Source organism: Macaca fascicularis, chromosome 9, assembly GCF_037993035.2.
Source record: "Macaca fascicularis isolate 582-1 chromosome 9, T2T-MFA8v1.1".
In the NCBI taxonomy this organism is placed as follows: Eukaryota; Metazoa; Chordata; class Mammalia; order Primates; family Cercopithecidae; genus Macaca; species Macaca fascicularis.
In genome coordinates this window covers 137,043,396-137,057,504 of record NC_088383.1, presented here as the reverse complement: position 1 = coordinate 137,057,504, position 14,109 = coordinate 137,043,396, and the positions used below count along the sequence as shown (strand labels likewise).

Below are 14,109 nucleotides of genomic sequence, written 5' to 3'. Positions count from 1 at the left end.
TGAAACTCTGAATGGTGCTTCACTGATGAAACATAAATAACGCATGTATGAAAACATGCTCAACCCAATAGAACTCTGGGACATGCAAATTCACATGAAGTCTGATTTTTTTTTTTTTGCCTCTCGGGTGTGCAAAAACTAAAAGGTTTGCTAATGTCCTGGGTGAGTGACTTCTAGGGAGACAACGCCATCATGCCCTGTTGGTGAGTTGGTGCCTGGGAAGATCCTTTGGAAGTGACAATTTGGTGTTTTCTACTTAAATTTAAAATGTGCATGCCCTTTGACCTGGAAACTTCACTTCTAGGGAATTCTCCCATAGAACTAGTCTGCACATTAGCAAACATACACAAATGCAGGAGTATTCATTATACAATTGAATTATAGAATTGCAGCGTGGAAACAAGTTAATGTCTGTCACTGGGGAGGTGGAGGTGACTCTACAGACTTCGTTATATTTATACTGTGGAATGCCAAGCAGCCATTACACAGAAGTAGGTAGCTCTGTAAGTGCTGACATGGCCAGGCAGGATGTTGACCAAAGAGGGCCATCTGCAAAACTGCCCATATGTGGCAGATTTAGTCACTTGTAACATACAGTGCTTTCACATATTAACCTCCTTAACATCAGGATTATCACAAAATTGGTGGGATCTTACAGGAATAAATGGCAGTATTCTTGCTTTCTTAGCAGAACATAAAGTGGTTTTGACAATGGTAGTCCTGGATTTGATGATATACCAGGAGTTTGACTGTTGTTCATAAAAGCAAACAATGTATATGTTTCTGGAACTATACAGATTTAAATTGCAGAGTGTTGTCTGGAGATGTACTCCAAAGTTATCAATGGAATGAGATGGGGAGAGGAGTCAGGAAACGGGCTAAATGCTCTTGGTGTATTTGTTTGATTTGAATGTTTGTAACAAACATGTCTCCCTATATTGCTGGTATTGCCCCATCCTTTGAGACAAGAGGCAGTTGGCTCTGTTAGACCCTGGGCCAAGTGGGAGACCAGCTGTGGGCACTGAATGTGGTGGTGGCAGTGTGAGATCTGGCTGGGGCATGGCTGTCTTGAGCCCCGGAGCTGCCCTCCCAGCAACCCAGCAGGTGGCCCAAAGCCCCCCTGGGATGAACATTGCTCCTCACTGACACACAGCTGCCACGCCCAATATGCAAGCCATTAGAGGCCAAGCTTGGGAGCTTGGTGACCACAACAGATGCCTGGATGTTGTGTGCCACTGTCCCTGGGCGATCCTCTGATTTTGGCAACAGTAGGCCCACAAGTGGGGCATGCATGTGCCAGGGAGCTGGCAGCCCTGGAACCAACCTTTCACCTGGTGGATGAGAGCTGTGGGTCAGCGCTCCAGCATCCTGCTCCTTCATGCATAAGATGTGGAGAGACCCCTTGTGCATCTCTGCAGAGTGGAGTTCTCGGTGTGGTCTCAGTAATGCTCCTCTGAGTGGCTTGCTGAGACACACACACTCATCGGTGCCATTGGCAACCTGCCTGTCTCTCCTGAGGTCCCTCAGCACTCAGTGTCCTGTGTTTCTGTTGATAGGAGCTGCTTTTGAGGCTGGTCTGGCAAGTGCACTTTGGCAGACCTCAGCTCCTTCTGAGGCACTGGTCTCAGGCAGTTCTATTTGGGTTCATTGGCCCCTGGTGAATGCCCAGTTGGTGACTTTCTTTATGCCTCTTCCATACTTCCTTTTCCTTGGCTCCCTGTGCCCCTCCCCACTGTGTCCAGCTGTGCCTGCACCTTCACATGTGCAGGTCTGCTAACCCCCGGGGAAGGGCCGAGACCACATCCACAGCAGAGTGGACGCTGCTTGTCGAGGATGGGACATTGGGACCCACAGACTCATAGGGAGAAACCAATAACAAAAGGGCCCACAACAGCAAACCCCATCTTATAGCAGGCAATTTTTTTTTTTTTTTTTGCACAGGAATAAAAGTAAGAGATCTGAAGAAAAAGACACAGGCTGGTAGTCAAAGTAAAGGTTTATCCTTGCATCAGAATGGTTTAAATCTTGCAATTTGCATATACAAAGAATTCAGCAACATTCACTGGCATTATAATCAGAGCAAGATCAAATTATAAATGTAATTAAAGAAAATATGATAGTTGAAACTAATAACATACATATATTATAAAGATTGCACATAAATTAAACACAACTTGGTTAAACAAACAAACGAAAAAGTATCCGTAATCATACACTTAAAAGAATAACATGGGTATGTCTCCAAATGCTGAAACACAGGTGTCAGGCTCATTTTAAAAAGTGTTTAAAAACACGTAAAAATACCTTTTGAAACACCGGTATGCATTCTTCACTCGTATAGCACATGGAGAGAAACCATAAAGGCAGTCACACAGTGACCAGATCACACACAGATCAGAATGGTCATCTTCTAATCACTATTTGGTATTTGAACCCAACTGCATGCAACAAAGGAAAATGTGAAAGGAACAACGGTGTCGGCACTGGGCTGTTCGGGGCTGTTTTGTTATGTACAATGGACTTTCTTTGACCGAAGGAAAGAAGAGATGAACTTTCCAGGTTGTACGGAGAAGATACTGAGTCCCCCAGGGGTTGATTCCCCCAGTGTGAGTTGCCCTAAGGCCCAGGAGATTGTGTGAACTGGGACCTCGGTAGAGGCCATGAGACTGTAATGACTTCCCCCCTAAAGCGGAATGCTGCCCCGGACAGCACAGCGGAAGGGAGAGTCCTTTGTCCCGGGGAAAGTGGCTTCTCCTTTGTTCCTGGAATGGAAAAGGTTTGGGAACAGGCAGAACCCCTGCAGTGGACACCTGGGGTTGGTCTAGGGACAGGATAAAACGTGAGCAGGGCCCTTTCCTGAGGGCACCCTGAAAAGGTCTACCTTAAAGGTACTTCTTGATACAAGAGATGCCGGTTAGACCATTAAAGGGCTTCAAGGATTCTGACAGAGGGCTCCTAGACATGAACCAAAGCCTGTGCCCCTCTACTTTGACTTCGAACTCTCAAATAAATGACCAGAGAAATGTCACCTTCATTGTAGCAAGCTGGCTCTGTTTCTAGGTTCAGGTGCTGAACAGAAACTTACTTCCCTCTCTTCTCCTTCAGTCAAAAAAAGGCTTTGGGTTTGGAATTTTAACGATGAAAACAAAAGGGACCTGGTGAACCTCAAAAAGCTCCATTTTCCTCTTCCACCGAGATGCTGAATCATTGTACAGAGAAGGAGAGAAGAGCACATTCAGCAGTGTGCAGCCCGGGCGTGCAGCTGGTGAGGATGGCGGTCACGAAGTGCGCTTTCGTCCTTCCAGCTGGGCACCAAGTCTTGCCCTTGGATGGGGCTCGGAGCCATGGAGTGGGCGAGAAGCTTGATTCCCTGTGAGCCTATTATGGAACAATAATGTGTCCTGGGTTGCATTTGCACACACCATCAATGAATAGGGACGAACACTGCAACACGAGGGTGCGATCAGTTATCAGTGAAAATGTCAAATAAGGCCTTTATATAGCTTTTAGGAAACAAAAAACGTACCAAAAATGCACGTGTTAAATGCTTTTAGTAGTAAGGGAGGCCAGATATCTCTGTTTATATTGTGCTCATCTGCTAGGTACCTAATGGCCATAGAAAGATAACTGCTATAAAATTCAATGTTGGTACATTCACACCCATTCTTTTTTTTCCCCCATCAGCCAATCTTATCTGGCAATGGAATCGTTACTGTTATCCAAGGTCAATGGTCTCAGTAGTATTTCCATTCAAAAATAATTTAGCTTTTAGATTAAGGATTTCTCTTTTTCTTTTATTAAACATTGAAAGGTGGGACTTTAAAAAAATGGTATAAATCTAGGTTTTAGGGATTCTTTTCTTACAAACAATCTTAGCTTTTTACAAGAAATGTTTAAATACCAAAATGTTGCTCAGAAAATTTAAAGTTTAATTGCCTGTGGTTATTCTACTGTTTCTATCCCAATGTGTGCTCCTCTGTATTACGTGTGTAAGGTGCTCAGTTCATCTGAACGTTTGGATGGGACGTTTCGTGTTGAGCCTCCAGGCATAGCACTGGAGCAGCACAGGCTGCTGTGGCAGAATGGGAGGGGACAATGGGAGAGGCAGCTGGTTTGATTTTCTGAGGGTTGTCTGGGCCAGACAGGCAGCCGGACAGCAGGTGGTGCTTCGGGGTGCAACTCTGATGGCTGGTTTTGTTGTACCCAAGGCCACGGGTCCATGGGACCACCCGGCATTTACATCTCTTCTCATCCAGCCAAGATGGTGTAGACACAGTGTTGATGGTGTAGACACAGCATTTTTAAATATTACTTACATTCGCCGGCTACTCTAGTGTGTTTCAGACCTGGATCCAGGTTGTAAAGATTTTTTCATCTTTAAAATGTAAAGATAAACCACATGGGCCGGAACTGAGAACTTTACAGAAGTCCCCATTTACATTGTATCATCAGGAACAGGTTGCCTTCCAAAAATGCTGCTGTTCGGGGTTGTGAAATCAGTGTTAGGAAAGTGCATTTTTAACTGACTTCTGAGTCCTCAACTGTTTTCTTAATATGAGCTTTGTGTTTAGTATCTTGTGGGGGCACACTTTGCATATTAAGATTACAACATTTAAAGGTGTTGAATGTGTGAAATTAAACCATATGAATCTAATGAAAAATTAATATATTTACTAATATTAGCAGAAATATATATTTTATGAGATATTATTTGACCTTAATACATTATTCCAATTTTTAAAAAGCATATTTAAGATTTAACAACTTTATAGCAGGTGGCCTTTAAGGCATAACAAAATATATACAAAGAAATTAGGGAAGATATTAATGTCAACTATGAAATAAATTAACATGATTTTTACAAAATATACTGACCATTAAATTAAAAAATATTTTAAGGCAGGAATCTTCATTTGAAATTAGCATAATCAGAAAATATATCAATAAAATCTTGTACCACTTTGTAGCAGAATTCATACTGTTCCTGAAAAGACAAACAAGGACACATTAAAATGTTATTCCCAAAAATATATTTGATTAATTTAATCAGGAGAGATAGTCAAAAACAAGGCATCAATAAGTGTGACTATTCATTAAAATACCATATACCTTTATGCACATCATAATTGGTTTTTAGGCACATACAGAATTCCAAATAAAGCTATGTTCCTACATCGAATGTGTCAGTATATTAACATTTCAAGTTAGTGTATTTAATGGACTGAGTAAAATGTCTGTAGCTTTCACATTGAAACTGGAAAACAACTATTTTTGAATTGAAAAAAAAAAAAAGAACCAGGCCAGGTGCAATGACTCAATGTCTGTAATATTAGCACTTTCAGAGCCTGAGGCAGGAGGATCACTTGAGCCCAGGAGTTTCAGACCAGCCTGGGCAACATGGTGAAACCCCATCTCTATCAAAAAAGATAGAAAAATTAGCTGGGCATAGTGGTGCACACCCGTAGTCCCAGCTACTCGGGAAGCCGAGATGGGAGGATTCCTTGAGCCCAGGAGGCAGATTGCGGTGAGCCAAGATTGTGCCACTGCACCTCTGCACTCCAGCCTAAGTAACAGTGAGACCCTGTCTCAAAAAAAAAAGAGAAAAAAAAAAAATCAGAGTACTAACATTGCCCGATAAATTTCATAAAGTAAGAAAGTAATCTATAAAAGTTAAATAAAATGCACATCTAGATTATTTTAAAGCCTAAATTTACTATACAAGAAGGACATTGTTTTATATATAGGCTGGTCCTCCAGACCCCTGGGTGAGATATTGGAGCTTGGGGCTGGCATAGGGGCTTGGGAAACTGGAGAGGCCAAGAGCTGTCCTCAGCACCTCCCTGCTTCTTTCCAACACATTCGACTTGGGCTCTTCTTAGCACACGGTGAACAAATATCTAAATGCTTTTGGATGGAAAGACGCCAAACAGCTAGCTTAGCCCTTCCTGAGTCCCGGTCTGGCCAGGATGGGAAGGAGCTGGGTTTTCCAGAGAAGGAAAAGGTGAGCCTGAAACTTTGCTCCTAAATTTGCATGAAGTTGTTGGAGGAGCCAAGACCAGATTCTAGGGTCCTCACTTCTGGCTCCTAAGACACACAGCTGATCACCCAGCCTTCAGAAGGAAAAGGAATTGAATTCCTAGAAGGAATTCTCAATAAATATACAGGCTCTCTTTAAAGAGGCAAACAGCTTAAAGCAACATCGACTTTTCCAACTTAAAGCAACATCAACCGAATATCAACTTAAAACAACATCGACTGAATATCAAAGCTGGCTCAGTCTGGGATGGAAATGGAGATGATCACTAATTACTCTGTTTTCATAGCAAACACAGCAGCTAACTGCTGACCATCCCATGTTGTCTTGAGTACAAGTGACTGGGGACAGTGATGGATGAAGTGTACTTTGGAGTGTGCTGGGATGATACAAGCCACACCTCAGGTCACAGACAGACATTTCTGGTCAAGCCACAGACTCCAGGAAAACAGATGTACTTGCGGCCTTTGGAATGTCAGTTCCAACCAAAGCCTACCTAGGATGCTGGAAGCAAGTCTTCCCTGAGTGCTCAGCAATTGGAAACTGGTTCTGGGGCCACTGTGCCCACCTGCAGGGCTAAATCAACCTGCATGTCAGCCATCATCTCTTTATTCAAAGATGTTTTTGCGCCTGTGTTTTTTTTGCCAAAATATCCCTGCCAAATATGAGGTCTGGCAGCATAGAGTACTAGTTAAGCCCTTCCCTTCTGGAGTCAGATAGAGTTTGAATCTCATTCTGACACTTAATACTTGAAAATCTCGGGCAGGCTTCTCAACCGTCCTAACTGGAGGTGCCTGCAGAACACTCCTTGTGAACAGAGGCAGGCACAAGGGCAAGCAGCTGGTGAAGATGAAATGAGAAAGACGTCTGTAAGGCACCTGGTTGCACTGCACCCAACACCTGATGGTTATTTAGTGACTCACTTCTCCCTCATTCGTTTGCTGATTCACCACTTGCTCTGGAGCCCTCGCCATGGGCTGGGCATTGGACTAGACCCTGACTCTAAAAGTCAGGTTGCAAAGTGCTCTGTCAAGCTGTTACCAGGCAAGAGAGCACAGGTGACAGCCATACAACATCTGAGGGCAGCTTCCCAGTCAGGGAGCATGGAAGGGCAAGCTGGGGTCAGGAAGAGCAGAGCTGAGACGGGAGGACACCTGGAGGCTAGATGGTCTCGAAAATAGAATATATTGACCAGACCAGGCAGATTAATGAGAGCTGTGAGTCCCCAAAAAGACTAGGGAAACGCTGTATGCTGCTGCTTAGAGAGATGGTCTTTGCTACAGGTCGTTGGGCACGTCCCAGAGGCCAGGCACTAGTAGGGCCCCTGATGTACTTAAAGCAAATTTCACACAGTGATTCTAACACACCATCTAACCATTCTAACACACCATCACCCCTATTTTCCACAGAAAAGAACTGAAGCCCAGAAAGTGGAAGGAGCTTGTCCAAGTTCACAGAGCCCCGAGGGAGTCCAGCTGTGAATCTGGAGGACAGTGGAAGCCGAATCTCTGCAGGGACACCTGCTGCCTCTTTCATACCGAGGTGGCTGCGCAGGCAGGACGAAAGCCACTTGCACTGCCTGGGGAATCCTGCGTAAAATTAACAACAGGAAAGAAACCAGAAAGTCTGGCTCATAGTTTCAAAACTGGATTTCTTTTTGAGGGGTTCTTGTTAAGTCTTTTTTATTTAATTAATTAATTTATTTTTTTTATTTTTTTTGAGATGGAGTCTCACTCTGCTGCCCAGGCTGGAGTGCAGTGGCGTGATCTTGGCTCACTGCAACCTCTACCACCCTGGCTCAAGCAGTTCTCCTGCCTCGGTCTCCTAAGTAGCTGGAGTTACATGCATGTGCCACCATGCCCAGCTAAGTTTTGTATGTTTAGTAGAGACAGGGTTTCACCATGTTGCCCAGGCTGGTCTCGAACTCTGAGATCAAGTGATCCGCCCTCCTCGGCCTCCCAAAGTTCTGGGATTATGGGCGTGAGCCACTGCACCAGGATTCCTGTTAAGTGTTTATTAATTACTATTGTTATTTTGATTTAAAACCTCTCTTGGGCATGGTCTGTCACTTTGTCCACTTGCAAAACTGCTGTAGTTTGTGTATTTCTGCAGCGTGGACTATCAGAGGCAGGCATGACCTCCAGGAGGCATGAATCAGGCCTCCAGCCTCTTCCCAGAGCCCTCAAGGACTGGCAGTGCTGGGGCCAGGGCTCCGGGACCAGCAGGAGAGCCCCAGGTGCCTTGCTTCTCCCATCTTTTTCAGCCACCCAGGTATCCATCCCGGCACAGACGGCAGACTTAGGAGGGAGAGGGACCCAGGAGGCACCCAGCTTTCTAGTCCACTGGCTCTCAAACCTGTATTCATTTTGATACCACATTGTAGGGGGTGTCTTTCAGTATAGGGATCCCACCCCCAGAGATTCCACCTAATTGGTTTGAGGGCGGCTTGGGCAATGGAAGACGGTAAACGTGCCCAGGTGGGTCTCCTGTGCAGTCAGGGTGGAGAACCGCGCTCTAGCCCAATCGGGGTGTGGATGGACAGACCCGCCCTCAGCTCAGGTGTCCTCACTCCCGCTGTGCTTTGCTGTGAGGCGGGTGTGGAAGGGCCTCCTTCCCTCCTCTCTATGCACAGGGGCTTGGGTGAGCCAGGATTGTTAGCGTGGAGAGTGAGCAGGCAGGGAGGACAAGTCTGAAGTGGGAAGCTTTGGGGAAAATGATGTGTTGTAACAGGCTTTAAAATTGTACTCGCTGGGTGAGTGGCAGGAACTATAGGCGTATTTGGTGAGGAGGAATCGCTTCTGAAAACCAGAAAGCAGGAGTCCTCGAAATGAAAGCGAATGTACGGGGAAAAGTATTCATACATTAGAGGGATTCCTGCAGCCCCTGGACAGTATCCGAGGTTGAGTGAGACCCAGGCAGGGAAAATAAGCCACATGGATGAGTATAACATTGAAATGAGAGGTACCAGGATTTTAAATTTCAGTGCTGCTTCTGAACTTGATAAGAGTATGTTTTTCAGTGAACACAGGAATCTCGCAGAATGGTTCACTTTGACACAAAAGCTCCTATCCTCAGTGCGTCTCTCCAAGTGGTCTCAGACATTGAAACTGGTGGACAGGCCCCTCCTCCTGGGTCTTGCCCAGAAGACACCCAAGTCAGAGAACCCAAGGAAGGAGGGCTCTGCAGAGGTTTACTGCGAAACATTGCAGCTGGCCCTTTCCCCTGGGAATTTTACCTTCCCACCTCCCCCATGTACTTAAGGTCCTTTAATGAAACATGTATCAAATACAACATGAAATAATTCTTCACTCTTCTGGTAACATCCTTATTCAGATTCTTACCAGGGTTTGCACCATATGTGGTCTCTGAAGTCGTAAACTCTTCACAGCTTGAAATACATCTAAAAGTCCCTCGGCTTTTACTCGCTCCAAAATGTTGCTGAGAGCTATGAATGTACCTGTTCGCCCAGCTCCGGCACTGCAGAGAAAAAGTGCTTAATGCAGATCATCCGACTTGCACTTGGGGATGAGAAACAGAGAGCTGACAACCAACCCCTGCATATCAGCACTGAAGCAACAATCGCTGAAAATGATCTCAGTGTAACTGAATTTTTTTTTGATCATTTGTATGTAGCTTAGCTTCTGAGCAAGATTTAGCAAACGTAAAATTCCTAAGACACCTCCCTAATTACAGTAGACCAATATTTTATAAAATGAGTCAGGACCAGTGACAAGTTTTTAAGCAAGTGTCACCATTTCCCCTCTTCTTGTGTAGGGCAATGGTTCTCAAAGTGTGGTCCCTGGACCAGCAGCACGGTTGGCACCTGGGAACTTGTCCGAAATGCAAACCCTCCCAGCTCAGGTCTAGGGAGGAGGTAATCCTGGCATACCCCCTTCCTTACTGGGCCGGGGGTGTCGGTGATGCCGAAAGGGAGGGGCAGTTTAAGGACATTCACAAGCAGAAACAGTCAACTGACACTTCCCAGCAAGGCCGATTTGAGTCACCTCCATTTACCATGGTCATTTGCTGACAAACCCCACAAGAGCAGAGCCCAGGCCCTGGTAGGAGAGCCCGGGTGTACTGGGCTGGAGGAGGAGGGGTGGACCGGCCTCTTCCAGCAGGTCTTCCGGAGATGCCTGGCTGCCCTCCATGCTCCATAATCTCACGTGTGGGCTTATTCCAAGGCCTCTGACCTGCCGCAATGATCGGTCCCACATCTGCCTTCCCACAGGTGGGATCCTGTTCATCTCTGCATCTCCTGTGCCCCATGGAACTCATTTCGAGTTTATCCTAAATGACTACTTGGAAGGTGCCAGGAAAACCAAAAACCGAGGTGTGTGCTCCACCTACTGGCCAGGCCAGGAGTGCACCCCGGCGGGGTCCAGGCGGGGAGAGAGCTCTGCCAGCTATAATGGGTGGGACAGTGGGTGGGGGTGAAAGGCAGTCACAAAGGGTGGGCACCACTGGTATGAGACAAGAAATGGAACTGCAGTTTTAGGAGCACATTAGCACCACCCAAGGATAGAACACCCCAAGCTCCTGCTTGGAAGAACCTTGCCAGGTGTCAAGGTCCCTGCCAGCAGAAGTGTACAGCAGGATCAGAACCACAGAGGCACAGAAGGCAGGCGAGTGGGCGGCCCGTGGGCTTGGCCGGATTTGTGCATCTGCCCTCGGGAATGCTGTGTTTCACGCCTTCATCTGCGGATTAAGTGGTGTCCCACGTGCCCCGGGTATCCCTCTGCCTTTGGGCCTGACTTGGGAGCCAGGCTGAGGCTACAGGACCAGCGTGGCTACAATCCCAGCTGGGACTCCTCATATGGCCAGGAATCCCAGCCAACGGGAGAGGGCGGGTGTAGGCACAGCAGCTCAGCCAGGCAGTCTCTCAAAACCTGCCCAGGAACTTGAAGTCCGGGAGTGTGCTCCTCCGAGCTCTGCCTGGCAATTTTTGATGACTTCAAAAGCACATGGAAATGTGTGTTTGAGTGATTTCCTAACTTCTCCCTCTGAAGTGCATTCTGCATGTATGTTAAGATGACATGTATGCATCTTATGTATGATACGATGACATGTATGTACTTAAGTGAAGCCGTGTGTGCGTGTGTGTAAGGAGAGGTAGAGAGGAGACGCTAGGGAATAGCATGGCCGGGGCAGCGACAAGGCTCTGCTGCCCCCAGCTGCGGGTACTGGGGGCGCGCAGCCTGTGTCCACCCCACCTGGAGGGTTCGGCTGGGGGCTCACCTGCAGTGCACAGTGATGGGGTGGTTGCCCGTCTGCTGCTGCTGCTTCTGCACGGCTGCGATGAGGTCGATCATGCCTTTGCCCTCGGCGGGAATCCCGATCTCAGGCCAGCCGTGGAAGTGAAACTGGCGCACTACTCGGACCTGCTCCTCCTGGCGGGCCTGGGGCTGCAGGGAGGAGAGGGGGTCTCAGTACTGCCTGCCTGCTGGGAAACAGGCCCCAGCCCCACCTGCCTTCTCAGGGATTGGCCAAGGCTGGGAGCCCTCCCTGAGCCTTCTGTGCTGCCAGCGTCCCCACCGAGGCAGCCTGAAGGAGAAGGCTGAAAACTGCTTGCCCTAAAGAAGGCGGCAAGTGGTTGGCTGTGCTTCCTTCTGCGAGGCGGAGCAAGCCGCCCAGAGCACATCCCCTGGAGCCCTTCGAGGACCGCCCAACCCCTACGGGATCCTTGGCAGCTCTGCTGGAGAGAAGGGAATCACTTTCTCAAGAAGGCAGGGTCCAGCCTTTCCCTTCAAAGCTCAAAGGAGCAGCATCTGAGTCTGGCGGCCGGGGTGGCTCTGTGGCTGGCATAGAGGAGACAGTGCAGGTGCATTTCATGGTACTGACCGTTTGGAGCTCAGCATCAAGTCCTGTGCACAAGTGAGTCATCCTACCCACGGCTGACCCCGAGTCCTCACTCTTTGCCAAGGAGAGAGGGTGAGCAGAACCAAGGACCCAGTGGAAATGGGGACAATTGGGTGGCTCTGAGAAGGCATCTGGAGGAGAGCCCCAGAGAGGCCCCTGTGGCTTCATTAGTCCCCTTTGTTCCTCCTGCCCCAACTAATGGCTAATATAATTCTCCTGAGAGATAAATGGGAGGTAGGTGGCCAGGGAGATGAGAATTGTACAGGAGGCCTGCCACTGTCTCTGAAACCCATTGGCCATTCATAGCCGATGGGACTATGTGAAGGAAAAGGACAGGTGCAGGGCCACATTCTGGTTCAATGACAAGCAGAACCAGGAGGGAGGGCGTGGTTCACTAAATTCACAAGGGTTTAAAGAGCTAGTTCAACAATACCTGATTGAAAGTGACCAGGAAGTCTCGTATACTGATGGCTTCTGAAAGGGTATCATTCTTTATCTCTATCGTTATTTCTCCATGAGTAACTGAGCCCTCGGTTGGCCAATACTGGTAGCATTTATCCTTAGGGGATAAAATAAAAATGTAAGTCTTATAATAAATAATTTGCTGCTGGTGATTTTGAGTTTATAATGCAGAATTGTTCTCAAACCAGTTAATGTATTTCATCTGACCAAAAAAAAAAAAATGAATATGAATATAAATGCCTTTTAATGCTTGTTGACCCAGGGAACAGAACAGAGTCTAGAAACAGACACACATGTATATATGAAACCTTAACATATGGCAGAAAGGAGAGATTCTTCAATAAATGGGGCTGGATAAATTGGTTTTCTACCTGGGGAAAATGAAATTGGATCCCTGACTCATACTCTACCAGGGCTGATGTGAGTGTCCCCAGCTCTTCCTTCACTGAGCAGTGAACACCCTGCACTTCCACGTGTAGTGGCCTTGAACCTTAATAAAAATAAACCCAGATGGATTAAGGTTTAAGGTGAAAAACAAAACTGTGAAACTCTTGGAAGAAGAAACATCTTTTCACTTTGAGGTACACAAGGATTACTAGACAAGAGCCCAAACAGCTAACCAATCATGATGCGACAATTTGAAACATTGGATTACAGTAAAATTCACTTTTCTTCATCAACAGACATCATTAAAAGAGTGAAAAGACAGGCCACAGATTGCAATAAGATGTTTGCAATATATAAAACCAGTAAAGAATTAGTATCAAGATTATGTAAAGAGCTCCTATAAATCAATAAGGAAGGACAAATAACCCCATAGAAAAATCAGTGAAAGGCAGGAACAGGCATTTGACACAAGAGGAAATATGTCATCCACAAACACATGAAGTGATGGGGTTGACCTTGTAGGAATCAGAAAGATGCAAATCAGAGCCACAAAAAGAAAATATTTACACAATAATTACACAACGAACAATATTTTGTTAATTTTCAATTAACAATCATTAGGGCACCTTGAGAATACCATACTAGGTATGCAGATGAATGATATCTCATACATTGCTGATGTCCACTTTGGAAAGCAATTCGGAATTATCTTGCAAATTCAAACTTTCACATACTCTTCAATGAAGCATTTTGGCTCTTTGATACATCTTAGTCCCAGTGCAGCATAAGACATGTACAAGAATATACAGGTAGGGAGAACAGACAGACACAGGGAGGGGAACAACACACACTGGGGCCAGTTGTGGGGTGGAGGGGGAGGGGAGGGCGAGCATTAGGACAAATAGCTAATGCATGCAGGGCTGAAAAACTAGATGACGGGCTGACAGGTGCAGCAAACAACCATGCGCATGTATACCTATGTAACAAAACTACACATTCTGCACTTGTACCCAGAACTTAAAGTTTAAAAAAAAGAATGTACAGGTAGCACTGTTTGTAAAACAATGAAATGAAATCAACTCAAGTGTCCATGACAGGAGAAGGAATACGTGAGCTAATGCAGGATATAGTTTGTGCGGTGGAATATAATGAAATAATGATGACGAATGAACCGCAGCAGAAGCATCAACACAGAACAATATCAAAAGCACAGGTTTGAGTGGAAGAAGCAAGTCTCAGAAGACAACATGCTGTAATGATGCTCTTTATATAAAGTTCAAACACAAGTAAAACTAAACAACAGTCTCTGTAGGCATAAATAGATGTGATTTAAAAATATTTTTTAAAAAAGCAAAGAACATATCCAC

The 14,109-nt window shown here is 46.1% G+C and overlaps 1 protein-coding gene across 16 annotated transcripts in view; it reads right to left on the bottom strand.

The window, feature by feature from the left end:
• Positions 1-1,978: 1,978 nt before the first annotated feature.
• The window catches only part of PTPRE (protein tyrosine phosphatase receptor type E), a 182,526-nt gene continuing 170,395 nt past the window's right edge, over positions 1,979-14,109 (bottom strand). For 10 of the 16 annotated variants that reach the window (XM_045361738.3, XM_074000831.1, XM_045361737.3 and 7 more), the window contains 5 exons: positions 12,327-12,452; positions 11,273-11,439; positions 9,376-9,511; positions 4,876-4,984; positions 1,979-3,378 (listed from right to left, as the gene is read on the bottom strand). In XM_045361738.3, coding sequence (XP_045217673.1) covers positions 4,910-4,984; positions 9,376-9,511; positions 11,273-11,439; positions 12,327-12,452 — 504 coding nt within the window. In that variant the 3' untranslated portion in view covers positions 1,979-3,378; positions 4,876-4,909. Of the gene's footprint in view, positions 3,445-3,786; positions 4,985-9,375; positions 9,512-11,272; positions 11,440-12,326; positions 12,453-14,109 lie in introns of those variants that run through there. The other 6 variants (XM_074000828.1, XM_045361735.3, XM_074000827.1 and 3 more) reach the window with 2 other exon arrangements.